The sequence below is a fragment of the Chionomys nivalis genome, chromosome 1 (assembly GCF_950005125.1).
Source record: "Chionomys nivalis chromosome 1, mChiNiv1.1, whole genome shotgun sequence".
In the NCBI taxonomy this organism is placed as follows: domain Eukaryota; kingdom Metazoa; phylum Chordata; class Mammalia; order Rodentia; family Cricetidae; genus Chionomys; species Chionomys nivalis.
Window position 1 is genome coordinate 188,566,226 of NC_080086.1, and position 27,940 is coordinate 188,594,165.

At 39.3% G+C, this 27,940-nt stretch overlaps 1 protein-coding gene across 1 annotated transcript; it reads left to right on the plus strand.

The window, feature by feature from the left end:
• The first annotated feature begins 371 nt into the window (after positions 1-371).
• Positions 372-4,433, plus strand: Smim30 (small integral membrane protein 30). The gene is made up of 3 exons (XM_057754628.1): positions 372-441; positions 769-861; positions 1,262-4,433. Exon 3 carries the CDS (start codon positions 1,291-1,293, stop codon positions 1,468-1,470), a length of 180 nt encoding a protein of 59 aa, XP_057610611.1. The 5' UTR covers positions 372-441; positions 769-861; positions 1,262-1,290; the 3' UTR covers positions 1,471-4,433.
• Positions 4,434-27,940: the final 23,507 nt, after the last annotated feature.

Sequence of the window (27,940 nt, forward strand, 5' to 3'; positions counted from 1 at the left end):
AATACGAGGATAGGGATTTTTTTTTTTTTTGATTTTTCTGCTGCAGATATGCTGGAAGGGCCCTGATTTGAAAGCATCCCAAACAGATGACTCTACTCAGCTACCTCTCCCAGTTACCTCCTCCTTTCAGAGTACCAAAAAGATATATTTACGCTTCTAGGAATCGTGTAAAGGGCAGAAAAGGCGTGCTGTTGTTTCATGAGTCTTACAACGAATTCACTAAACCTTTTCTTAAACAAGCACTCAATCTCTCACTTACAGTAAAACAGAAGGGCGCTGTGGGTTAAGCCACACAGCTCACGGCTTTTCCTCCGGGGTGTCTTGCTCCCCAGCCAGCGATAAGAGCCATGCATGACGGGAGTAGGCAGCGGGGATTGTGGGAAATGTAGTCTGGCGACGCTGCCTTGCCCGCCATTCCTGTAATGGCTGCTTTCCGGTCAGGTAGGGTACAAACTCCGCTCCCCGGGATTCCCTGTTTTATTATCCGAGTGTAGTTGTAAAACGGTGCAGATTTGAGCTCTCCCAGGGCAAACGAACAATTCCTTTCCAGATCTTCATGTGAACTATGGGGAGAATTTGCTTCTCGGCTCGATTTCGTGTAGAGTCCTCTGTGTGGGGAACTAACTTTAAATTTAGTAATCTCTTTTTGAACGAACTGTTTGGAGTGGTTTCTGTTCTCATTACCCGTTTCTGCCCTTGCACCCGTTCCTCACTGATTGTAGCGTCCTCTCTAAAATAATGTTTAAATTCTGTTCCCCACTCCGATAGGAGTGTCACTGGTAACCTCTTAGCCTCGGCAGCCGGAGCTCCAAGGAGGGACTGTTTCACTTCGGGTAGAATTTTATGTACACCCTTGTTTGGGTAAGTTTTATTAATTCACAGACTTACGTTTTGTGCTGTTTGACTTTTATCAAATTTGTCTAAATTTTCTACATAGGAGACATGCTAAAAAGTGATTTTTACTTGTTAGGGTATTTTACATTTACAAGTGTCACGTGTCTTTTTTTCTCTTTTCCTAATAATGGGCCGCCATCAAGTTTCACTTTGCTTGATGTGTTTCCTGTTGGAATTGCCAGAGCCAGGGGTTTGTCATGAGATTAATCTAAAATGACTGTCTTTAAGGACAGCATTGTCATATGTAAAATGACAAACTCGGAAATGATTTACAAACTCCAGTTTAAAAAATCGCTGTGTATTTATATTGTCATTCCAAACATTGTGGCTTTTTAACACTTCTTTTGTTTCCATGTTTAATTTCTAGGAAAGTTCAGCCCTCAAGATCCCCACATCATGAATTCAGTTTCAACACAATTGATTTTAGTGTTTACTTCACTGCTCTTGCTTCTGCCTGTTGTTGAGGCAGTAGAAGCTGGGGATGCAATTGCACTCTTGTTAGGTGTGGTTCTCAGCGTTACAGGCATCTGTGCTTGCTTGGGGATATACGCAAGAAAGCGAAACGGACAGATGTGACTTTGAAGGACTCTTCTGAATTAGACTTCACCCTGACCACACTGAAAACCATTGTGCTATGGAGGCCAAACCTAAGGTTTGATCTCTCCTGTTCCCAGCAAGAAGGCTGCAGTTAAGAGGATGGTTTCACAGTCTTGTTTCTCATAAGATGGGAGGAGATGGGGTGGGGTGGGAGTGGGGGCTTTTACAATGAAGAGTGCCTGCGCTAATAACATGGCCTATACTTTGTATTTGCTGCTTAGGAAGGCGGCCAAAGAGGGCTTCAATTTGCAGAAGTATTATTTCATACTTTCTAAATTGTTAAAGCACATGAAATTGGAAGAAGGAAGTATTTGCTCAGACTCTAGTAAATCAACATTGTTGCTGTATTAATCACTGCCTCTTGAATTCTGCGGGAAACTTTTTCTCCATATTTTTGTTGTTGTTCTGTTTTATCTTTCTATTTGATATTGAACTTAGATATTAAATAGCCAAAAATTGAAACTTTTATGTCTGAGAAAAAAATTAACTAAAATGTACTCAAGATATCTAATACTAAAATGGAGAAAAGATTTGTTTAAAAAAATAACTTTACATTGAGTGGCATCTTCTTTGTGAGAAGTACTGTATTGAATACATATCCATCATGCCATAAGTTAATCTGTCTATTTCAGTGTCCTTGTATCTGTGTGTGGATGAGTTATGTATAAGATAAATAAAGAGATCACAGTGGGTGAAAAATGACCATCTTTGAGGTAGGAGAGGCCTCTACTAGAAAAATCTACATATACAAAAGGAAGTATATTGGCCTGTATTGGTTTGTATACCAGCTAAATAAATGGAAGCATCTTCTTTGCCATAGTAATTTAAAGAGTCCCATAGCCAACAAATTACCAAGATTTTAAATTCACATTGTTGAACCCTGAACAAATATTTGGGTTAAAATCTGTGTTTTGCATGTTATTATAGGTTGAAGAGAAAACTGCTCAAGTCTGTTAGAACTCAAGAATCACATCAGGTCCTTCTATTCTAACAAAATTTCAATTCCTAAGTCTGTCTGTATGGCATAGCAGTAGGGAGAATGGGGCCTGAAGTTGCCTGCTTGGCAAGGAATCTTCAGGCCTTTATTTGATTGAGAAGATTCGGCTAGAATGAAATGGTCTCAGTAAATCAAACCAATCTGTGTTTTCAATGAAAGTAGATAATCAAGTTGTTCCCAAAAGTACATTGACCAATCTCTAGCTCTCCTGATAACCTTAAGAGCCTTGACAAATTCTGTCAGGAAACAGTCTGTGGCAAATAAAACCCAGAATATAGAGCCTTTCTCCAATTGAATGGATGTGGCTTGCGTGAGAGTTATGGTTAACAATTAAAAGGTAGTGAGAAGTACTTATGCTACAGAGATGTGGAAACCAGATAGGTTTACTAGTTTTGAAGGTATTTTATTTTTCACCAGAGAAGACGCCGACAGTCTTTATTTGGGTACACCGGCAGTTAATAAAGCTTGTTGGAGCATGCTCAGGAGAAAGGAACGACCGCAGTGACGTTACAGTTGTCTCTGTGCACTGGCTCACTGGAGCTTGTTTCAAGGCAGCTCTCTCGCCCTGACAAGTCTTAGCTCTTCACCAGGATGGAAAAAGCTAATGTGAAGCGTATTTTAAGTCATCTAGTTACCTCCAGGTATTATTTTTAGCATATTTAAAATAAGACTATACGAAAACAGTCTTTACTGACAGTGTGTTTCCAAAAGTACTCCAAAGAATGTTTTAAAAACCTGCCATTTCCTATTTTATCCTTAAAAGCAGAGGGGTGTATGTGTGTGTGTGTGTGTGTGTGTGTGTGTTGAGGGTGAGGGGGTGCTTTCTAAAAATAGCATCACTGGGCCAAGGAGATTATTCAGTGGCTAGAGTTGCTTGCATTTACTAATGACCTGAGCTGGATCCTCAGTATCCACGTAGTAGGAGAGAACCAACTCCCACAGTGACAACATTGTCTCCATACATGTTTCATGATACATGGGCACATTCCCAACCTCTGACATACTACTAAATAATTATTGTTTAATATAATAAAAAGAAGACAACACATTGACTAAAAACAGAAACCCAGGCTGGGGAGATGGCTTCATTGATAATACTGATTGTCGTCCAAGCATAAAGAACAAATACCCACATAAAAACCCGGTGCTGCAGCACATGCAGAAATCCTTACCCTGGAGCTGCTACAGACACAGGCGGAGCCCTGGGGCCTGCTGGGTAGGTGCTTTAGCTAATTCATTTTTGAGTACTAAGTTCAGTGAGAGTCCCAGGATCCAAAAATGAGAGCAACTGAAGAAAAGCCAGTGCTCTGCCCTCCCTATGTGCACACGTAAACAACCACGCAAAATGACACAGGAAGCCTTCTCATAGACCATAATTATCGGTGCCGTCGAGAATCTGATAAATGCTTTTGATTGTTTTTTCCTAAATGATATCTATATACGCTAACATTTTCAGATTAATTTCACAAAATTTGCAGAGCTAAAGCCCATCTAGGAGTCAACAATTACAATTTTCTGGTTGGTTTGTTCATTTGTTCTCAAGTTCCGATTTTTTCCAGTTGTACAAGTCATTCCATTGCTTGGAGAGAGAATACCTGTTATGCTGCAGTCAGAGGAGCAAGATTGACAGGTAGCCCTCAGATGCCTGGCACAATGTTTTCTGTCTAGTAAATGTCCTGCTACTTAGATGACCTGAGTTCAGTTAAAAAGTAGAAACAATAATAAAAAATTTAAGGTCCTTGCCAATAATTTTTATTTCTGTCTCACTGCTTTCAAAATATTTTTATTTTTATTTATTTATGTTTTTGTGGGGTTTTTTGTTTTGTTTGTTTTTAAAGGGTGGGTTATAATGTATCTTGGCCTGGAGATCCTCAGTTTATTCTAGATGGAGCTTTCTGAGTTCTTAAATTTGAGCATTTCAGTTCCCCCCCCACACACACACACAAATTTAGGAAAATTTCATCCATTATTTCTTCAAATGCTTCCTCAGCCTGACCATTTCTCTTCATTTTATAACTACAGTGACCCAGTGGTAGATGGTTTGTTGTAGAACTAACAACTTAATTAGCTTTTCTTCCCTGTTATTCAGATTATGTAATTTCTAGTGATCTAGTCTCAGATTCACTAATCCTACAATTGTATTTTTTTCTGTTCCAAATTTATCATTTGCTTTTTCTTTGTATCTTCTATTCCACTGCTAAGTGTTTCTCTTTTTTCATTGTTTCAAGCTTGTCCTTGAATGCTCATTCCTAGTGACTCAGTATCCATGTTATATGAGGCTAACATTTTTTTGGGGGGGGTAATAAACATTGAATGTGCTCAATGGTAGCATGACAGATGGTTAGTAATAACTGCTTAGACCATTTAAGATGGTTCATGGAATTCAGAAGAAGAACAGATGTAGTCATTGCATCACCAGGAAAAACACTTGGTTCCCAACTCACTGGCAGCCGTAAAGGTATAAGCAAACTGGGGCTAGAGAGAGGGCTCACCAGTTAACAGCACTTGCTGCTCTTCAGAGGACCTACATTCAATGCCCATAACCCACATCACGACTCATAGCCATCTAGAAATCCCTCTCCACAAGACCAAGTGCCATCTTCCAGCTTCTAAGGTACTATGAAGTACACAGATACATGCATGCAAAACGTGTAAAATATTTTTTAAATATATAAACAAGTTAAAAGTTATTGTGTGTTTCCCATGATAGTGAGTAGAAAAGTAGCTCCTAAATTGACTGACTAGCCCTAAACAGGATTTTCATACTTAGATATATGATGATAACAGAATCAAACCTATAAAAATCTATAGAACAGCATATTTAGGTTTTCTGGTTTTGATATTTCATCTAAATATTTTCTGCAAAAAATGTTTAATCGCCATAAAATTACAAAATGTTTTAATTTCTCACTGACAAAGTACAAGCTACAATGCTCATATTTCTGCTGAAGGTTATTTATGAATGATTAAATTTATGAATAGATTCAATTCAATATGAATTGAAACTATTAGTTGATTCTTCATAGTATGAAATGATATTGTAAAATATAAACTAGAAGGCTAAGTATTTGCAAAGGGCTAATCATGAAGTAATTTGTTAAACACTGGGATTATAAATAGCATATTTTACAATATTCGCCAAGATAATTATGCTTTAGTTAAATGTTCATAAACCACTTAAAAGAACTTAGAAGGCATGTTCACCAAGAGTGGAAATCATATCATCTTTTATTTCAGACGATTTGTAAGAATCAGCATTTTATGTCAGAGTGTTGGCACCAATGTAGAACAATTTCATGAATCTTTATGTGTTATTACTAGCTTCCACTTACTGTGTAACACTTTGGCAGACAACACCGCTCAAGCCTCTACAGGTGGATAGTTTTGATTGCTTGGTTTGGTTTGGTTTTTGCCTAAATTATTTCACAAGTCTCTACAAGACTTCCTTGTGATAGGATTTTGTGGCTTCATGAAATTATTTTCCTAATTCCAAAAAATAATAAGTATTACCAATGTGTTGCTAGTATTGCAGTTACCCGTTTAGTCAGAAGCAATGAGCAGTTGACTTTATCTCCCAACTCCACGCTGCCAATGACAGTTTTAGTCCTCAGTTCAGTGGTGTGGGGAAGTTGATTTTCTGATCTCATAAAAAATGATTAGGGTTTATCTAAAGAGGGAAGAAAGAAAACAAAGCATCGCGCTGCCACTTCAGTCAAAGCCAACAGTCCACAAGGTGACTAATTAACATAGGCATAGCAGCATTCAGGGATGAGGTGTCTTGCAGTTTTCAGTCTAACATATAGCAAGTGAGGCTTGGCTAACACACCGTCCCAGGGGCTAAGACAGTTGTTGGGATGTGAGACACCTTTTTTCTCCCTCAATTGAAACCCTATTCATTCACTTTCAAGCGTTCCCTAGTATCCATCCATTTCCATCTCAGTCTTCATGGTTCTACCAAGTTCAATTCTAAGCATTCTGCTGGTGTAGATAAGATAAGGATATTAGCAACACCTCCTAGCTAGTCTTCTGACTTCCTATCTTATTCCTCTGCAATGTTTTCCAAGCCCAACTGTCAAGAACATTTGAGAAATGGAGTCTGGTTTGGAGCAAGGAAGAGGATCACTGGGAATGAAAACAAGAGAACAGAAGAGCTGGAGAGATGGCTCAGTGGTTAAGAGCATTGCCTGCCCTTCCAAAGGTCCTGAGTTCAATTCTAGCAACCACATGGTGGCTCACAACCATCTGTAATGAGGTCTGGTGCGCTCTTCTGGCCTGCAGAGATACACACAGACAGAATATTGTATACATAATAAATAAATAAATATTTTAAAAAAGAGAGAGAGAGAGAACAGAATACTGGAGGTGTTTTTACTGCTCTAGTTTGTGATGTGAACTGGGAAAATGGAGGCTGAAAATGAGGCAGTCTAAAGACTCATGCAATAGTCAACTTTATTCAGAGAATCAGACAATTTACACTCTGAGGATTAGGAAGTATCGCATAAGTGTACAATCACAAGGGCAAGACGCACATGACAGGCCACACATGCCAAAGTATGTTTTCCCATAGAGACACATAAACAAATAACAACAGCAAGTCGTAATGAGTAATTTAAAGCAAGCTCCTATCCGCTGCACCCGGGAATGACACAAAAGCACGGTCCAAGAACAATTCTGTGTTTGAAAAACCTGAGGTCATAAGATTCTTGTCCCGTTTTCTTAAGAGTTTTCTCACAAGTATACAGAATTGCTCTCACATGACTCCATTAATTTAGTTCCTCAAAAATCTTAAAGAAATATAACAACCTTGCCTAAACAAGTCTTTAAGTTGACAGAGTGCAAGATCAAAACTGTTACTAATGCTCTTCAATAACATAACATGGAGAGTTTTCCACTTATAGACAAACGTGTGACCTCTTTTCTTGATAACAATCGTATGTTAGTATTTTCTGTCTCTCTAGCACGTATACATAAGGCAATTAAACCACACATGGTAGTTTTTATATGACACTACTGCATGGGAGGCCAAATCTCACATTTCATGCAAGCAAGAAGGTTGTGTCAAACAAACGGGAAGAGAAGCTACCAAGGGCAAAAGTCTTATATTTCCAAAGGTCTCGTAAATGAATGGCCTTCAGTAGCATTCCACTGCCACCTCCAATCACAATGAATGGATTTCCAAAGAGCTATTTGCTTGGTCCATCCTGCTGTTGTGCTGGACTCTCACCAATGTACTATGACTTTCTCAGTCAATGTCTAGCCATAAAAAAGACACCAAAATTCACTTTAAGATATCTGGCATTTTCACACACTTGGACCATCTATAACAGTCCTCTTATGGAAGTAGGAACTTGATTGATGGTGCCAGCACTCGAAGAATATTCAGTATTTATATGTAAGCTTGACATGCTTTTTCAAGTAACCTCCACTGAAGAGCAAATTTCTTTAAGCATTTAACAAATAAACCAGTGCTGAGCTCTGTGATGCAGGGGAACAGAAACAGAAGCAACACCACTTGGCAAGTTATTTGACAATATGTAAGAGCACAGAGCTCATTCCTTGTCTGCAGATGACAATACTTAGGCTTGGATATGTTGTTACTTAGAGCAGTACGCTTACACAGAATGATGGAATAAATCATAATGTCACAGTAATGCAGTTACCATTTTCTAATTTATAAATATGCTAGGAGATTAATACATAGATCCATTATGTTTCTTGTTTTGGTTCATGGTTGATGATACAGCCCATCATGACTGGGGAGACATGTGGTGGCAGTGTGAGGCAGGTCCTCACTATTCTGTAGTCAAGAAGCAGAAAGATGAATGCTGGTACTAAGCTTGCATTCTCCTTTTTTCCTTTTCATTTAATCCAGGATGGCAGTCCATGGGGTGACAATCAACACATTCAGAGTGTGTCTTCCTTCCACAATTAATTCTCTCTGGACGCTCCCTCACCGACATGCCTATCAGTATATCTTCTAGATTCCAGCTCCAGTCAATAATAAGGATGAACCATAACACTGCATAATGTACTGTATTCTTTTGCAACTAAGAAAAGTATGCCAACCATATTAAATAATGATATGATATCATGAAATGAGCAAGGAATAGATATGCATACCTACTACTTCAGAACGCTGGAGACCAAGACAGGAGGACCAATAAATTCCAAGTCATGATGGGCTTTAGAAGAGACCTGCCTCTAAAAAACAAATAAAAAAAAGTATATCTTATCTGCATCCCCAAGAAACAGGCACTTTGCACACCATGCAAATATGTACAGTTAATTAAACCACATTAGAAAAATCACATTAGTTTTTCTATCTTTGCATACCATGCAAATATGTACAGTTAATTAAACCACATTAGAAAAATCACATTAGTTTTTCTATCTTTTTTATTCTTAAGTATACTATTGATAATCTAACTCAAGCTCTATTTTAAGCCATATATTTCCATTTCTAATTGCTTCTTCAAAAGCTATTTCTTTAATAATGTCAGTGATGTTTACCATCTTGCCATTATTGACAACACTATAATAAGAAAAACAGGCAATCCTAGCTAAATGTCAAAAAAAAAAAAAAAAAAGGCAGACATATGGTTTGAGCCTTTGGCTCCAGCCCAGAAATTGTCTTTTAAATATTACCTTTTAGGTTATAATTCAATAGGTGCAAATGTGTGCATAAGTGTATGTCTAAATGGTCTGTCTAACTGATTTTCTCCCAAAGTGGAAGGTAATTAAGGGGAATACAACTGCTTAATCAGAAACGTTATTGGTCTGTATTTAGAAATAGCAGTCTGAATTCTGGGTGTATAAAGGGCGGTTTTTATCTAGAGAAAAGATAAGAAGTCTCTTATTAGAAGGAAGGACCAGAATGAATCGCTGTGTGCTTTTATAATAGGCGGTTTGTAAGAGGGGTCAAAACCCAGAAGTGAAGTAGGAATCATCACATGCTCTTAAGTGGTCATTTTTAAGATGGTTCTTATTGTTTGCATAATTGAAACAAGCATCAGTTGTCCGGTGATCTCTAATTTTTATGGCAAGAGGTCAACAGTAATGACAGCTGTCCAGAAATACTGCTAATGTGATCATTGTTACAATAATACACCCCATGCGGCACAGTGAGTAGTTTCTTTCCAGGTGCTGTTGCTAAGGGACAGGAGTTTATGGTTAAGGAAGGCTGCATCCTGTAATGAAAAGAGCTCTAGGGGAGGAATCAAGGAATCAAATTTTTAAAATAAGATTACTTCATATGTGTCCATGTTTTTGTGTTGGAATTTTTTCATCCCAGTTCTGACTACACTAAAAATAGACTGCAAGCCAATGGGCAACCTACAAGTTGCCATGAACTTCATCTTATTAAAGGAAACTGTAAATAAAAAGAAATGCTCTAGCTAAAACAAGCACTCTTCTCTCTGGCCCAGAACACAAACGATCACTCTTTAAAAGAGCACATGGAAAATGAAGAAGCCTTCAGCAAACAGCTTACTTAGAAATGATCAGGAAAAGAAATCCGGCAGATGTAATTACTTGAGAGATGATGTGATTAAATAAAGCTAATAGGAACCACCCACGTCAGGTATCTACATGCAGTATACCCATTAGTGCTGTTGAGGCTCGAATAGTTCTACCATGGAGCCTCTTCTGGGACTCCATATCTCAAAGTGTTCTGGCTCCTCCCTTGTGAGTGCTAGTATGACTTGGGGTCTTTACCTTAAACTGAAAACAATACCCTCAAGTGGGACTCCCAATTGGGACTGCAGAAGAGGGGGAACATGATAATGGAGATACAGGGGCCTTGTATGGTTATTGCACTAAAAGCACATGATTGTACTACGGGACTGAAGGTTCGCTATGCTTAAAAGAGGGTTAAATTTTTATTTTATTGTTTGTTAAATTGATTGTGGTTGCCTGGAAGCACTAAACAAGGCTCTCTAGTTGTCAGTTTATAGGGAGTCTCATGAAGCCCAGTCTGGCTTCTAACTTATTGAGTCTCGCCTTGAACTCTGATGCTCTCCCTCCACCTCAGGTTAGCCATGACTTTGAAGGCAGAGCTCTCTCTACTTCTTTTTTTTTTCTCAGAAAATCTTAGGAAAATTTTGTTCTCTTTGCTGCCCACATTGGAAATTTTTATTGATTATTTGATATAAGAAATTAGCTCTTATGTCCCACCCAGCTTGCATCCAGAACCCTTCTTCCTTCTCTCCCCTTTCCTCTTTGGGCACATAACACCATCCAGCTCAGTCTGTCTGGCGCTGGGGGCAAACCCTCAGGGCAAGTAGGCAGGCGAGACCTCCTTTGTCTCACTGGCCCGCCTGCACCAACCAAGGTAGGCGCTTTGTTTACGAACTACCCAACCTGCACGGAGATCTGATCTCGGCACCAGGAGAGACAGCAGGGCGGTGAGTTTGTGACCAGTGGCGGCGGAAGCAGCCCTGGACAGGGAACTCTGAAGTTCCTCATCCCCTCCCTATACTCCCCGGGCTCCCTGCAGGGGCTCTACCCCCCCATACTGCCTCTCTCTTCTTGTCCCACCCAGCTTGCATCCAGAACCCTTCTTCCTTCTCTCCCCTTTCCTCTTTGGGCACATAACACCATCCAGCTCAGTCTGTCTGGCGCTGGGGGCAAACCCTCAGGGCAAGTAGGCAGGCGAGACCTCCTTTGTCTCACTAGCCCGCCTGCACCAACCAAGGTAGGCGCTTTGTTTACGAACTACCCAACCTGCACGGAGATCTGATCTCGGCACCAGGAGAGACAGCAGGGCGGTGAGTTTGTGACCAGTGGCGGCGGAAGCAGCCCTGGACAGGGAACTCTGAAGTTCCTCATCCCCTCCCTATACTCCCCGGGCTCCCTGCAGGGGCTCTACCCCCCCATACTGCCTCTCTCTTCTTGTCCCACCCAGCTTGCATCCAGAACCCTTCTTCCTTCTGTCCCCTTTCCTCTTTGGACACATAACACCATCCAGCTCAGTCTGTCTGGCGCTGGGGGCAAACCCTCAGGGCAAGTAGGCAGGCGAGACCTCCTTTGTCTCACTGGCCCGCCTGCACCAACCAAGGTAGGCGCTTTGTTTACGAACTACCCAACCTGCACGGAGATCTGATCTCGGCACCAGGAGAGACAGCAGGGCGGTGAGTTTGTGACCAGTGGCGGCGGAAGCAGCCCTGGACAGGGAACTCTGAAGTCCCTCATCCCTCTCCCTATACTCCCCGGGCTCCCTGCAGGGGCTCTACCCCCCCATACTGCCTCTCTCTTCTTGTCCCACCCAGCTTGCATCCAGAACCCTTCTTCCTTCTGTCCCCTTTCCTCTTTGGGCACATAACACCATCCAGCTCAGTCTGTCTGGCGCTGGGGGCAAATCCTCAGGGCAAGTAGGCAGGCGAGACCTCCTTTGTCTCACTGGCCTGCCTGCAACAAGCAAGGAGAGACATCACTATAACACCAGGAGACTAGCACTGCAGAGAGCCATCACTGGGAAGGTACATCAGTAGGCAAGGAGACCTGATCCGGTAAAAGAAGATCCAGAGGGGAGCATTCAGAGAAAGAGATGGGCAGGCGCCAATGCAAGAATTCACCTAACAATCTGAAAAACTATATGAAACCACCAGAACCCAGCGACCTCCCAACAGGTGGACATGAACACCTTAATCATGAAGAAGTAGATAAAATTGACTTTATGAAAGTGATTGACGCCCTTAAACAACATGTAAAAAATGCCCTTATAGAAATGGATGAGAAGTATAACAGAAAGTTTGAAGAATTGAGTAAATCAGTGAATGATACCCTAGGAAACCAAGGAAAAACAATCAAACAGATAATGGAAACAGTTCAAGACTTAAAAACTGAAATGGAGGCAAAGAAGAAAACACAAACAGAAGGTCAGCTGGACAGGGAAAATCTAGGTAAACGAATAGAGACTACAGAAGCAAGCATAACCAACAGAATACAAGAGATAGAAGAAAGAATCTCAGATTCTGAAGATACCATAGAGAAAATAAACACGCTGATCAAAGAAAACAGCAAGGCCAACAAATTCTCATCACAAAACATTCAGGAAATATGGGACACAATAAAAAGACCAAACCTAAGAATAATAGGAATAGAAGAAGGAGAAGAAGCGCAGCTCAACGGTCCAGAAAATATACTTAATAAAATTATAGAAGAAAACTTTCCCAACCTAAAGAAAGATATACCTATGAAGATTCAAGAAGCATACAGAACACCGAATAGGCTGGATCAAAAAAAAACATCCTCTCGCCATATAATAATCAAAACACAAAGCATACAGAATAAAGAAAGAATACTAAGAGCAGCAAAGGAAAAAGGCCAAGTTACTTATAAAGGTAAACCTATCAGACTTACACCTGACTTCTCTATGGAAACCATGAAAGCCAGAAGGTCCTGGATAGATGTACTGCAGAAACTAAGAGACCATGGATGCAAGCCCAGACTACTATACCCAGCCAAGCTTTCGTTCACTATAAATGGAGAAAACAAAATTTTCCAGGATAAAAACAAATTTAAACAATACGTAGCCACTAATCCAGCCTTACAGAAAGTAATAGAAGGAAAATCACTAACCAAGGAGTCCAACAATGACCACAATATCTCAGACAACTAGAGACCCTTCACCAGCGCAACACAAAGAAGGGGAACACACAAAATTTCCAACTTAAAAAATGACCGGAGTTAACAACCACTGGTCATTAATATCACTTAATGTCAATGGACTCAACTCTCCTATAAAAAGGCACAGACTAAGAGATTGGATACGAAAACAGGATCCAACATTCTGCTGTTTACAAGAAACACACCTCAACCACAAAGACAGGCACCTACTCAGAATAAAGGGTTGGGATAAGGCTTATCAAGTAAATGGACCTAAGAAACAAGCAGGGGTGGCCATACTAATTTCTAACAAAGTTGACTTCAAACTTAAATCAATCAGGAGAGATGGAGAGGGACATTTTCTACTCATAACAGGAACAATTCATCAGGATGAAGTCTCAATCCTGAATATCTATGCCCCTAATATAAAAGCACCCACGTACGTAAAAGAAACATTGTTAAAACTCAAGGCAGCCATCAAACCGCACACATTAATAGTAGGAGACTTTAATACTCCTCTCTCACCAATGGACAGGTCAAGTAGACAGAAACCTAACAGAGAAATAAGAGAATTAATGGAGGTAATGAATCAAATGGACTTAACAGACATCTATAGAATATTCCACCCAAATAGGAAAGAATATACCTTCTTCTCTGCAGCTCATGGAACCTTCTCAAAAATCGACCACATACTCGGTAACAAAGCAAACATCCACAGTTACAAAAAAATATTAATAACCACCTGTATCTTATCAGATCACCATGGATTAAAGCTAGAATTCTGCAACAATGCTACCCCCAGAAAGCCTACAAACTCATGGAAACTGAATAGTCAACTACTGAACCATTCCTGGATTAAGGAAGAAATAAAGAAAGAAATTAAACTCTTCCTTGAAGACAATGAAAATAAAGAAACAACATACTCAAACCTATGGGACACTATGAAAGCAGTTCTGAGAGGAAAGTTCATAGCACTAACTGCCCACTTAAAGAAAACAGAGAAAGCACACATTGGAGACTTAACAGCCCACCTGAAAGCTCTAGAAAAAAAAGAAGCAGACTCACCTAGAAGGGGTAGAAGACTGGAAATAATCAAACTGAGGGCTGAAATCAACAAAATAGAGACACAGAAAACAATTGAAAGAATCAATGAATCAAAAAGCTGGTTCCTGGAGAAAATCAACAAGATTGATAAACCCCTATCCAAACTAATCAAACGGCAGAGAGAGAATTTGCAAATTAATAAGATCAGAAATGAAAAGGGAGACATAACCACAGACACAGAGGAAATTCAGAGAATCATTAGATCTTACTACAAAGGCCTGTATGCCACAAAACTGGAAAATGTAAAAGAAATGGACGCTTTTTTAGATAAATACCATTTACCAAAGTTAAACCAGGACCAGGTGAACAACCTAAATAGACCGGTTAGTCGTGAAGAATTAGAAGCTGTTATCAAAAACCTCCCTTCCAAAAAAAGTCCAGGACCAGATGGTTTCAATGCAGAATTCTACCAGAACTTCCAAGAAGACCTAATACCTATTCTCCTTAATGTATTTCACAATATAGAAACAGAAGAGTCATTGCCAAATTCCTTTTATGAAGCTACAGTAACTCTGATACCAAAACCACACAAAGACACAACCAAGAAAGAGAATTACAGGCCAATCTCACTCATGAACATCGACGCAAAAATCCTCAACAAAATTCTGGCAAACCGAATCCAAGAACACATTAGAAAAATTATCCATTATGATCAAGTAGGCTTCATACCAGAGATGCAGGGCTGGTTTAACATACGCAAATCTATCAATGTAATCCATCATATAAATAAACTGAAAGAAAAAAACCATATGATCGTTTCATTAGATGCTGAAAAAGCATTTGACAAAATTCAACATCCCTTTATGATAAAAGTCTTGGAGAGATTAGGGATACAAGGGTCATACCTAAATATAATTAAAGCTATATACAGCAAGCCGACAGCTAATATCAAATTAAATGGAGAGAAACTTAAAGCCATCCCACTAAAATCAGGAACACGCCAAGGCTGTCCACTCTCTCCATACCTCTTCAATATAGTTCTCGAAGTTTTAGCAATAGCAATAAGACAACATAAGGGGATAAAGGGGATTCAAATTGGAAAGGAAGAAGTTAAACTTGCATTATTTGCAGATGATATGATAGTGTACATGAGCGACCCCAAAAACTCCTCCAAAGAACTCCTACAGCTGATAAACGCCTTTAGTAATGTGGCAGGATACAAGATCAACTCCAAAAAATCAGTCGCCCTCTTATACACAAAGGATCTGGAAGCAGAGAGAGAAATAAGAGAATCATCACCTTTCACGATAGCCACAAACAGCATAAAATATCTTGGGGTAACTCTAACCAAGGAAGTGAAAGATCTATTTGACAAAAACTTTAAGGCATTGAAGAAAGAAATTGAAGAGGATACCAGAAAATGGAAGGATCTCCCTTGCTCTTGGATTGGGAGAATCAACATAGTAAAAATGGCAATTCTACCAAGGGCAATTTATAGATTCAATGCAATCCCCATTAAAATCCCATCAAAATTCTTCACAGATCTTGAAAGGACAATAATCAACTTTATATGGAGAAACAAAAAACCCAGGATAGCCAAAACAATCTTATACAATAAAGGAACTTCTGGAGGCATTACCATCCCTGACTTCAAACTCTATTACAGAGCTACAGTAATGAAAACAGCGTGGTACTGGCATAAAAACAGAGAAGTCGACCAATGGAATCGTATAGAAGACCCGGATTTTAACCCACAAACCTATGAACAACTGATTTTTGATAAAGGAGCTAAAAGTATACAATGGAAGAAAGAAAGCATCTTCAACAAATGGTGCTGGCACAATGGGATGTCAACCTGTAGAAGAATGAAAATAGACCCATATCTATCACCATGCACAAAACTCAAGTCCAAATGGATCAAAGACCTCAATATCAATCTGAACACACTGAACCTGATAGAAGAGAAAATGGGAAGTACCCTACAACATATGGGCACTGGAGATCGCTTCCTATGTATAACCCCAGCAGCACAGACATTAAGGACAACATTGAATAAATGGGACCTCCTGAAACTGAGAAGCTTCTGTAAAGCAAAGGACACTGTCATTAAGACAAAGAGGCAGCCTACTGACTGGGAGAAGATCTTCACCAACCCCGCAACAGACAAAGGTCTGATCTCCAAAATATATAAAGAACTCAAGAAACTAGACTTTAAAAGGATAATTAACCCAATTAAAAAATGGGGCACTGAACTGAACAGAGAATTCTCAACAGAAGAAGTTAAAATGGCCAAAAGATACTTAAGGTCATGCTCAACCTCCTTAGCGATCAGAGAAATGCAAATCAAAACAACTTTGAGATATCATCTTACACCTGTCAGAATGGCTAAAATCAAAAACACCAAGGATAGCCTTTGCTGGAGAGGTTGTGGAGAAAGGGGTACCCTCATCCATTGCTGGTGGGACTGCAAACTTGTGCAACCACTTTGGAAATCAGTGTGGCGGTTTCTCAGAAAAATTGGGATCAACCTACCCCTGGACCCAGCAATACCACTCTTGGGAATATACCCAAGAGATGCCCTATCATATGACAAAAGCATTTGTCCAACTATGTTCATAGCAGCATTATTTGTAATAGCCAGAACCTGGAAGCAACCTAGATGCCCTTCAATGGAAGAATGGATGAAGAAAGTGTGGAATATATACACATTAGAGTACTACTCTGCGGTAAAAAACAATGACTTCTCGAATTTTGCATGCAAATGGATGGAAATAGAAAATACGATCCTTAGTGAGGTAACCCAGACCCAAAAAGAAGAACATGGGATGTACTCACTCATAATTGGTTTCTAGCCATGGATAGGGGCCACTGAGTCTATAATTTGTGATCCTAAAGAAGCTAAACAAGAGGGTAAACCCAAGGGAAAACATATAGATATCCTCCCAGCTATGGGAAATAGTCATGACTGATGGGCAAAAAATTGGAATCTTGGGGGTGGGGTGGGATGGGGATGAGGGGTGATGGGGAGAGAAAAGTGTGAAGGAGAGGATGAGGGGAACTGGGGGAATCGGGGTGAATGGGGATAAAGAAAGGTTGGATAGGGGAGCAGGGAAACTCATACCTTAGGTAAGGGAGCCACCTAAGGGGTGACAAGAGACTTGAACTTGGAATGGCTACCAGATGCCCAGGGCAATGTCCCCAGTTAGTTCATTGGGGCACCTGAGGATAGGGAACCTGAAATGAACCTATCCTATAATCTTACTGATGAATATCTTGCATATCGCCATAGAACCTTCATCTAGCGATGGATGGAGATAGAGCCAGAGACCCACACTGGAGCACCGGACTGAGCTCCCAAGGTTATAATGAGGAGCAGAAGGAGAGAGAACATGAACAAGGAAGTCAGGACCATGAGGGGTGCACCCAACCACTGAGACAGTGGGGCCGATCTATTGGGAGCTCACCAAGGTCAGCTGGACTGCTACTGAAAAAAACATGGGATAAAACCGGACTCTCGGAATGTGGCGGACAATGAGAGCTGACGAGAGGCCAAGGAGAATGGCACAGGAACTTTCATCTGGCGATGGATCGAGAGAGAGACAGAGACCCAATTTGGATCAACCGTCTGAGCTCTTAAGGTCCAAATGAAGAGCAGAAGGAGGGAGAACATGAGCAAGGAAATCAGGACCACGAGGCGTGCACCCACCCACAGTGACAGTGGAACTGATCTATTGGGAGCTCTCCAAGGCCAGCTGGACTGGGACTGAATAAGCATGGGTTGAAACTGGACTCTCTGAACATGGCGGACAATGAAGGCTGATGAGAAGCCAAGGACAATGGCACTAGGTTTCGATCCTAATACATGAACTGGCTTTGTGGGAGCTTAGCCTGTTTTGATGCTCACCTTCCTGGGCCTGGATGGAAGTGGGAGGACCTTGGTCTTCCTGTAGGGCAGGGAATTTGGACTGCTCTTCAGTAGCGAGTGGGAGGGGGAATGGACTGGGGGGAGGAGAAGAGGAGTGGGGATAGGGGAGGGGAGAGGGGGGAGGGGGCAATGTATGGGAGGAGGGGAGGGAAATGGGAAACGGGGAGCAGTTGGAAATTTTAATTAAAAAAGAATAAAAAAAATATATAATAATAAAAAAAAAAAAAAAAAAAAAAGAAAGAAATTAGCTCTTGGTTAATAAAAAAATTAAATTCCACTTAGTATTTTTATTTTATTTTTAGTATGTTTTTATTGAATTAGAATTATATCACTTTCGCCCTCCCTTTCTTCCATTCAGACCTTTCCAAGTACTCTCTCTCTCAAGTCCTTTCATTACCCTCTCTTTTCCTTTGATTTTTTTATTGTTGTGTACATATATACATATGTGTATATGCACTAAATAAAAAAACATATATTAGTTGATGATAGTGATGCTAATAAAACAATCCTAACTGAACAGACGGGATTGGTGAGCAGTGATGGTGTTTTATAGAGAGTTGTCACGGAGGGAGTCAGGTGAGGAGATAGATATATAAGCAAACATCCAAAGGCAGTAAAGATCTGAGTTGTATGGTCTGCTGAAGAATGGGTACACACAATCACCTTAACTTTCTACTCTCACGTGATCTCTCTTGTGGAATTTCTCATTATCAACTCTCTGGTTCACCTCTCTGATAGCATGGTCCTGGGGTTGCACTATGAGCAGACAACATTTGCCAACCCTGGCTCTCCAAGTTCAAGTTTTATACTAGCTGCTGATTATAGATGATCCCATGTGACTGGATGATTGCTAACTCATGCTCGATTGCTAACGTTAAACTCACCTGTCAATACTGGATGTCTTTTCTGGTTTCATCATGTGGGCATGTGTGACCATCAGTCTCCTAGCTAACCAACCTTGAACTTACTTATTCCAATACCATATCCAGGCCATGGTTCTGACATACTCAAGTCCTTTCTCTGTGTAGTTCTTCCCATTGTTTGTTTTGCTGTCATTGTAGTAGTGCTTATTGCCTCAACCTCTGCTCCTCAGAGTAAGCTGGATTTGATCTAGCAACGGGGGAAAAAATGGTGAGCACTGACTCGGCACATCATAACTGTGTCATACACCCAGGCCCTATAGGATGACCTGTGAGCCTCCAGATCAAACAAAACACGATGCCAGAGAGAGACGTCAGCCCCAACTCCAGCCCCACTTCACTTGCAGCTCCTCTGCTCTCACCTGTTTTATATTGGAGTTCTAAGTATAATAAGTGTAAATAAAAAATGTGCAGCCACCTAAAAAATTCAAAACTCTGACAATAAAGCCTGTCAGGTCTTTCTTCTTTCTAAAATTAAAGTCCTATGAACTAAAGAAACATAATTATGAAAATAGTACTAAAGAGAATTACTAGTTTAGGATTCTACTTGTATGCATCCTTGGTAGAGCCTGGCTCTTGGCAATCTGAAGGTTTGGAATGAATTTGACATAACAATGCAAAAGTCAATTCAGGTTTCCCAGAAGGTAACAGAAATATGTAAGAGTCCAGAGTATCAGTAAGGAAGTCAAAATTGCCTCTAAAACAACACTTCCTGAAGTCATAGGACCTCAGCTCTTTCCCAAACTGAAACCATCATGATAATGAGCTTCCCACAGCCCATATATATTTAAAAGAGAATCTAAATAGGGGGAGTTTCTAGACTTCTGTATCCTATGAGATTTAATTTGATTTATGTTTTATCCAGCTTTTTTTTTTTTTTTTTTTTTTTTGGTGGTTTTTCGAGACAGGGTTTCTCTGTGGCTTTGGAGCCTGTCCAGCTTTTCAAAGGTAAATAAGCAAATGGTATTTATTTCCCTGGAGTGTGAAAGCAGACAGTATGGACTTCTTGGTGCAGAAAGTGCACTACGTCAAGATGAGTTGTGGTGGCTGAGGTCTAGAGATGATCAGCTGCTGAGAGACTGACGTAGGAGGAAGTCTCAAAACCAGCAGACTGCCTGAAACCTCACTATGGCTCAAGTCTTGGCACCAGAATTTTCTTTTCTTTACACTGGTCACCTGCTTGACCTTGATGCACCTAAGTAACCATAAGACAATAGAAATTTGCTTCTAGAAGCCTCATTATTTCCTCACTTGATGGTGTAGAGTTGTTTTGAACACTGGGAATATTGAAATGATTCATGTTAGATGGCTATCACCAATCATGCTGATGAAGACAATGAAAAGATTTTGTTTTTGTTTTTGATGGCCAGACCAAGAGTGGGCTCATGCCTCTGAAAAGTCTCTTGGTGACCAAGATCAGATGTATGCATTTTTAAAAGGGAAAAGTCACAAAGGCCATGATTTACATCAAGATTCGATGAGGACAGAGTTACCTTGAGATGTTCTTTCCTGACAGCTTATAGTAATCAGTTTATACATAGCATGTCAATCATGTTTTATTTATATCTTTTCTAGTTATTTTACTTTAATTATTTTGGTTAATGCAGCTGAATCATAGTTGAGTTCATGGAAGTCTCAAATGTGTTGCCGAGGCTGACATGACCATTGTGGGAAGAATGGTAGGAGGAAGAGAATTGTCTAAGCAACACAAAATGGAGTAAGAACAGGATGGCATTGCCTTAGTCTTTACAATATGAATTAAGCTGAATTATACATGTGTAAAAGCCATGCTAAATTTTGAAAGCTTAATGTAAAAATATTTGTAATACTTTTGTATTAATTATAAGTTGATATGTTAACACTTTGGATATATTTGTTCAAATAAAAATATATTATTAAAATTGTTTTACCTGTTTATTCTAATGTTTTGGTTTTTTAGTTTAGCTGTTATAAAAACTTAAAATACACATATGCTTCATGTTGAGTATCTAGGGACATTAGTGGTTCACTCTATATTCAGTATGGCATACTTTAAGTACATAAGATTTAGTTGGAAAAAAAAAAACAAACTTGCATCATGTTTCTGGTTCTTACCACTTCTTTAGGTAAACAATTTAGCACAATGGAAACTTATTCTATTGTCCTTGGCAACTTTGGTGACAATCAACTAAAATACATTTTCTCATAATACAATGGAATTATGGAACCAACTTTACAAGATTTTTGAAAATCAAATAATTTAATAAATGAACAAAACCTGTTACATTGTAAACAATGCTTAACTACAGATGTTCTTAAATGCTAATAAGCCCACTATAATCTGAAAATATTGTAAGTACAAACATGAGCACAGATGACATAGCAATAACAACACACTCCATCGCTGAGCTGTTCTTCACTCCCTTGCCCCCATGACTGATGTCGTTGTGTCTCACTGGTGCTTCCCAGTGTGCAAGAAAGATACCCAGGGAAAGACCACACTCCAAAGTATGATTTCCAGTGAATGTACAGATCTTTCCCACCATTGACAAAAGAATTACAAGTCAAACCACTGTAAGTCAGAAACGCTTATGTACTAACTACTCATCTCTCACAACCTGCTTTTCATTATAATGAATAAAAACTGATAATTATGAGGTTAGAATACAATGAAATAATACATTTAAAATTAATTTACTAGCCACAAGATTAGGCAGATAGCAAATGTTAATAAAAATGATGAAGTTATACCAAAATAAACATAAGTTCAATTTTCCCACCTCTATACCCTGAACAGGAAGGAGTAGGCATGTCTGTTGGTAAATGTGCTCAAAATGGAGGTGTAGAAAAATGTCATGGCTCATGTTGATGCCAAACTCACCCTCAAACCTGTCTGTTCACTCACTAAGCACTTAGCTTGGGTTCTCAACAATCTGGACACTGCATAGGTCCCATATTAACTTAGAACATTATACAATGCACTTTAGAAATATCTGGGCATACTATAAGAAAAAGATTTTAGCCATAACATCTGATACAAGTACTGAGTAAAAATATACCGTAATTTTTATTTGATAGTTTGTTTTATTTTAAAATGGATGATGGGCTGGAGAGATGGCTCAATGGTTAAGAGCACTGCTTGCTCTTCCAAAGGTCCTGAGTTCAATTCCCAGCAACCACATGGTGGCTCACAACCATCTGTAATAAGATTTGGCGCCCTCTTCTGGCCTGCGGGCATACATGCAGAATACTAAGAATATACATAATAAATAAATAAATCTTTAAAAAAATGGATGAAAATTATGAGAAATGGATGGAAAATAATGTAGTTTAATTTTTTTATTAATTAAATGCTTTTATTTATTTTACATCCTTGCCATAGTTTCCCCTCCTCCCTCCTCTTCTCCTATTTCCTCCCCCTGCCTTCCTTTTGCCCCCTCCATCCACTTCGTCCTTTCCCCTTCATTCAGAAAGGGGCACGCCTCCCACAGCTCTCAACAAAGCATGGCACATCAAGTTGAGGCAAGACCAAGCTCCTCCCCCTGCATTAAGGCTGGGTGAGGCAAAACAGCATGGTGAATAGGTTCCCAAAAGCCAGTTCAAGTGCCAAGGACAAGCCCTGATCCCACAAACAGTTCAAGCCACACAACTGTTACACGTATGCAGAGGGCTAGGTCAGTCCCTTGAAGGTTCCCTAGCTGTCACTCTAGAGTTTGTGAGCTCCCAGGAGCCCAGGACAGCTATCTCTTCCCCATCATGACATTGAGCCCCCTGGCTTTTACAATCTCCCCTTCCTCACTTCAAGCTCAGCCCAGTGCTTGACTGTGGATCTCTGTATCTGCTTCCATTAGCTACTGGATGAAGGCTCTCTGATGACAATTAGTGTATTCACCAATCTGATTGATTACAGGAGATGGCCAGTTCAGGTATTCTTTTCCACTATTGCAAAATACTAACAACAGCTTATGTTGGAGGGGATGTGGAGTAAGGGTAAACACTACCCCACTGCTGGTGGGAGTGCAAACTGGTACAGCCACTTTGGAATTTGATATGGCGGTTTCTAAGCAAACCAGGAATCAATCTATCTCAAGGCCCAGCTATAACAATCTTGGGCATACACCCAAAGAACATATGCTCAATCATAATACAGGGACAATTGCTCAATTATGCTCACAGTAGCTTATAGACAGAATCTAGAAACAATCAAGATGCCCCCAACCAAAGAATGAATAAAGAAAAGGTGGTACATAGACAGAGCAAGTATTACTCAACTGTTAAAAAAAAAGTGACATCATGAAATTTGCAAGCAAATAGATGAAACTAGAAAAAAAAAAATTATCCTGAGGTAACCCAGACCCAGAAAGACAAACATGGTATGTACTCATTCATAAGTGGATATTAGATATAAAGTAAAGGATAAACAGGTTACAATCCACAGCCCCAGAGAGGCTAGGTGACAAAGAAGGCACAAAGAGGAACACATGAATTTCCCTGGGAAGAGGAAATAAAAGAGATATCCTAGGTAAAAGGGGGTTGGGGGAAGGAGGTTGCATGGGAACACTGGAATTAGGCTGGGCGGCTTTGGGAGCAGTTTGGGAGCAGGATGGAGGGAGAGAGTAATGAAAGAGATGTCTGATGAGGGGGCGCATTTGAAGGCTTGGGAGAAACCTGGTGCCAGGGAAACTCTGAACAATCTACAAGGATGACTCCAACTAAGTAATTTAATTCTTAATTTTGATGAATTTAAAAAATGGAAACATTGGTTCATTTATGGCACTAATCACTTCTTAGTACCTACCTACCATATGGCAGGCACTATTCTAGGCACCAAGGAAATAAAGGCAATCAATCAACGCAGAGATCTTACTTTTGGGAGCTACATTGCATTAAAATTTTTCAAAAAGCAATTTAATACCCAGCATCTGTATACATACAAACATTTCAGGGTGATCTCTGAATGCATCATTAATGGTTGATATCTTATAAAACATCATTTTAAGTATATCTTTGTGATATAACACTCAGTCTATCTACCCATCAAATGCCAATTTATGCATGTTCTCCTGCAGTACAATAATAAGACTCATCATGAAACCCCAGCAAGCACCTCTCACCTATGTGGTGCCAGATGGCATGAAAACCAAACCATTTATAGAGTGGGTTATAAGCAATCTACATACAAAAGTGTTGTCTCTGCAGGATTCCTGGTCTCTCAACCAAGTGCCAAGGATTTATGTTCTTAATTCCCATTAGAATTTACAGGAATTAACAGTGCGTGAATGGACACAAACACATCCTTAACAGGGAAGTAAAGTCTTGTGCTCCACGACTTTTGTGTGAATATTACAGATATTTTTCAATGAGTACTATAAAATAAAATTTTAGAATTGTTTTCATTGCAAGCATGGAGCAGATTAGGTAATGTGATAACTTGATTTAAAAGCAGCTAAGCATTGTCAAAGTTTAACAGACAAATGCTTCCTGGCCTAAGTTAATATGTGAACAAGTTAAGTCTCAAAAACCAAGCACTAGCCAGTGTTTTGGGTGCAAAAGAAGTCAATGTGTGAAAAAGGGTTTTATGTAATGCGAAGCAATACATACACCTAAGTCTGATGCAGTATATACTTGGATTAGTGAATGCCTAGTTGAGAGGGAATTTTATATGCTGAGGTTGTTTTTAGTTCAATGATCTATTACCTACTATAAATAAAATGCAAGAGCCCAATGTTCCCTCAAAAAGTAATAAGCTTATTGGAGCAAATTGGAAAAAGCTATATCTGTATACCAGTGGAACAAAATGACAGCGGTCCTGAATCTACTACACTACACAATTCTGTAGTTACTGGAGAAAATACCACACAGGAACTAGAACAGGCAGAATGTTCACATTCAGAATTCTCACAAGAGTACAAACTGTTTACCTGGATGCCTTACATTGATCTAGATTTCTGACTGTCCTAGATAACTGTTCAGACATCCAAATTCAAACTAGTTCTAAATTTGAGACAAGCAGAACTCTGTTCTGCTGTCTTAATTCACATTGAAGTATATGAAATTCATAGTCAAAAATACTGGGACTCTTTGTATAGGACCATTCCCACCTCCAGCTTCTTTTATTTTCTACCTTTTTTTGAAAATAGATTCTTTTATCACATAATATGTCCTGACTATAGTTTTCCCTCCCTCTATCTCCCAATGCTTCCCCACCTCCCCTTTCAATAGATCCACTCCCTTTCTGTCTCTCATTAGAAAACAACAGGTTTCTAGGAGACAACAACCAAGAAAGGTAAAACAAAAACCATCCCATTGAAGTTGGACAAGGCAAATGAACAGAAGTAAAAGAGCCCAAGAGAAGGCACTAGAATGAGAGACACACTCATCCATACACTTGAGATTCTCATATTAAATACTAAAATGAAAGGAATAAAATACATGTAGATGCCCTGCCCACTTCCCTCTTCTAAGCCTGGCTCAGTGACCCACCCCTCTATAGCACAGACCAACACATCTACAGCACACACCAACCCCTCTACAGCACAGACCAACCTCTCTACAGCACAGACATCAAAGAGACAATGACTAACCTATAGAAGTAAAGATTCTGTAGTTCATGAACATAACACATTTTGCATTCCAAATATCTACACACAAGGCAATTTTTTTTTTCATAACGTCCATGCATGTAACTAGATTCTTTAAATCCCACAGGAATGATTAACAATCCTTTAGCTCTAGCCATGCCAGGAAACAGCTGTTGTAAATTACATACCAGCTGCCAATACGTGAGTTTTTGATACTAGATCAGATAAAGGAAAAAAGAGAAGCCCAAATGATACTCCACAGTGAAAATCATGCACCACACTTTTGGTCATTGGGGCCTTTGCAAAGTGACCTGCTGCTTTGTTTCCAGTTGGGAACACTGCTCTGCACGCCCTTGTTGAAAAGATTAGAAACTATCATCAGCTCTGGCCTTTGTTCAAACTGAGATGACTTAAGGGGTGATTTGGCTGGTAGCTTTTTAAATACCATATTTAATTAATAAAATGAAACAGCACTATTTTATATAAGAGCGTTATGTTTGGTTCTAATATATGACTGTAAAGAAAGAAAAATACTTTCCAAAAGGAAAACAAAACATGAGAAAACCCTTTCCTGCCATTTACCTAAGAGTCATATCATTTTATGAAGTATTTATCCAAGTAGGTAAATAAGCAATTTCTGTTTTAACCGCTTTTCCTTCTTCTCCTATGGATAATTATGAGAAATTCACAAACAAAATCAGAAAAGATGTTATTATTAAAAGGAAGCCATTACAAAGTTAAGTTAGCAACTTTTGTTTACACAGAGAAAAAGCAAATCATGTACTGGGCCGTGCACAGAACCATAAGAGTTTCAGCTAAATCTGCATTTATTTATTTATAGGTAGAAAACAAAAGTGTGGCAAGCAAATGCCATGGATCAGTCGTTTGCATGATGTGGTGAGGCATTTGCCTGTCCGAGTGTGGTCTGAGCAGTTGGCAGCCTGTGATTGACTGAAGCTCAGCTTCTAACTTTGGATGGGACTTGGCATCTTGTTACAACAATATAGGCTTAGGTTTGTTTATATATTAAGGTAGGCTGTTATTCACTGTAATACAGAGATAGCATCGGGTCACACTTAGTGAAACAGTGAAGATCATTTAAATGGTTTATGTTATTGTGCATTTCACTTCTGAGCTGATTTATCAGATTGGATTCTTTAAACATGTCTTTGTTTGCTGCTTCTTTTTTTGATTCATTGTCATTAAAAGATTAATGATCATATATATATATATAAATATATAAAGGCAGTATGAGAGTATAGATATATATTTATAAAGACTATACATATGTTTACTATATATTAATGCATGTATATTTATAAGACTATATATATTTATTTCTATATTTGATCACCAGTTTAATGATTAAGGAACAAAGTATTTGCTCTTGTTTTATAATCTACATGAGACATTAGAAAATGGTATGAAATACTGAGTTCTAATGCAAATAAGAAATCATGCAGATGCTTATGTAATAATGTTAAAAAGCAAACTGAACTCCAAATCAAAAGTGAATCCTTGGCCAAGACAACCCTCTATCCAAAACACAAATAAGTATTACAATTTCATTCAATTAAGAAAAATGTGGAGACTCCTTTGAGCTTAACTCACTACTCCTTCTTGAAGAAAACACATGCTATATTCATTTAAATAACTGCCACTTTGCTCATAAAGTATCAACAGACTTTATTAAATCCTATGTCACAGAGACAGTGCTATGGTTAACAGTACAATAGTTTCTTAATCTAACATTACAAATCTTTTTTTTTTTAAGACTGTGTCCTTACTTGTTGATCATAGAAACTTATCTCTCATAAGTTGCTTACCTTACTGCCAGACCCAAGGGTTTCTTCTCATTCACTATTTGTCTAAAGTTCTGAGTCACAATTTGCATGGATGACCCCTCCTCACTAAATGTCTTTATCCCAAAGTACTCCTGACATTAACGTTGCTCTTGTTTTTCTATTTCTCCAGCACAGTCATTACCCCCCCCCATTTTTGTACTAAGTGGAATGGGAATAAGAAACTCTCTTGACAGTTCATAACTGGCAATGTCATACATACATCAGTTTATGTTACTCTACCATCACCCCTTGGTACTTGCTGAACTAGGTTTTCACTTTTGGCTGCATAAACGACATCAGCATTTGGAGTGCCCATCAACATTTAGCATTCCATATGTCTTAAAGATCTCATTATTTTCATTATTAGATGAACTCCTTTCCATTTTTATTTTTGCCACCCTCGGTTACTAGTTCTTTTGTCTTAGTTATTCAGTATGAGAGTTAACTCTTATTTTCTAATTCCTTTTGCTTCCCGACACTTGGCAAGCACTGTGCTTCCTCAGATCAAGGCCACCCACCCTTTTGCATCCACTACTCTACCGCTTCTTCTGATT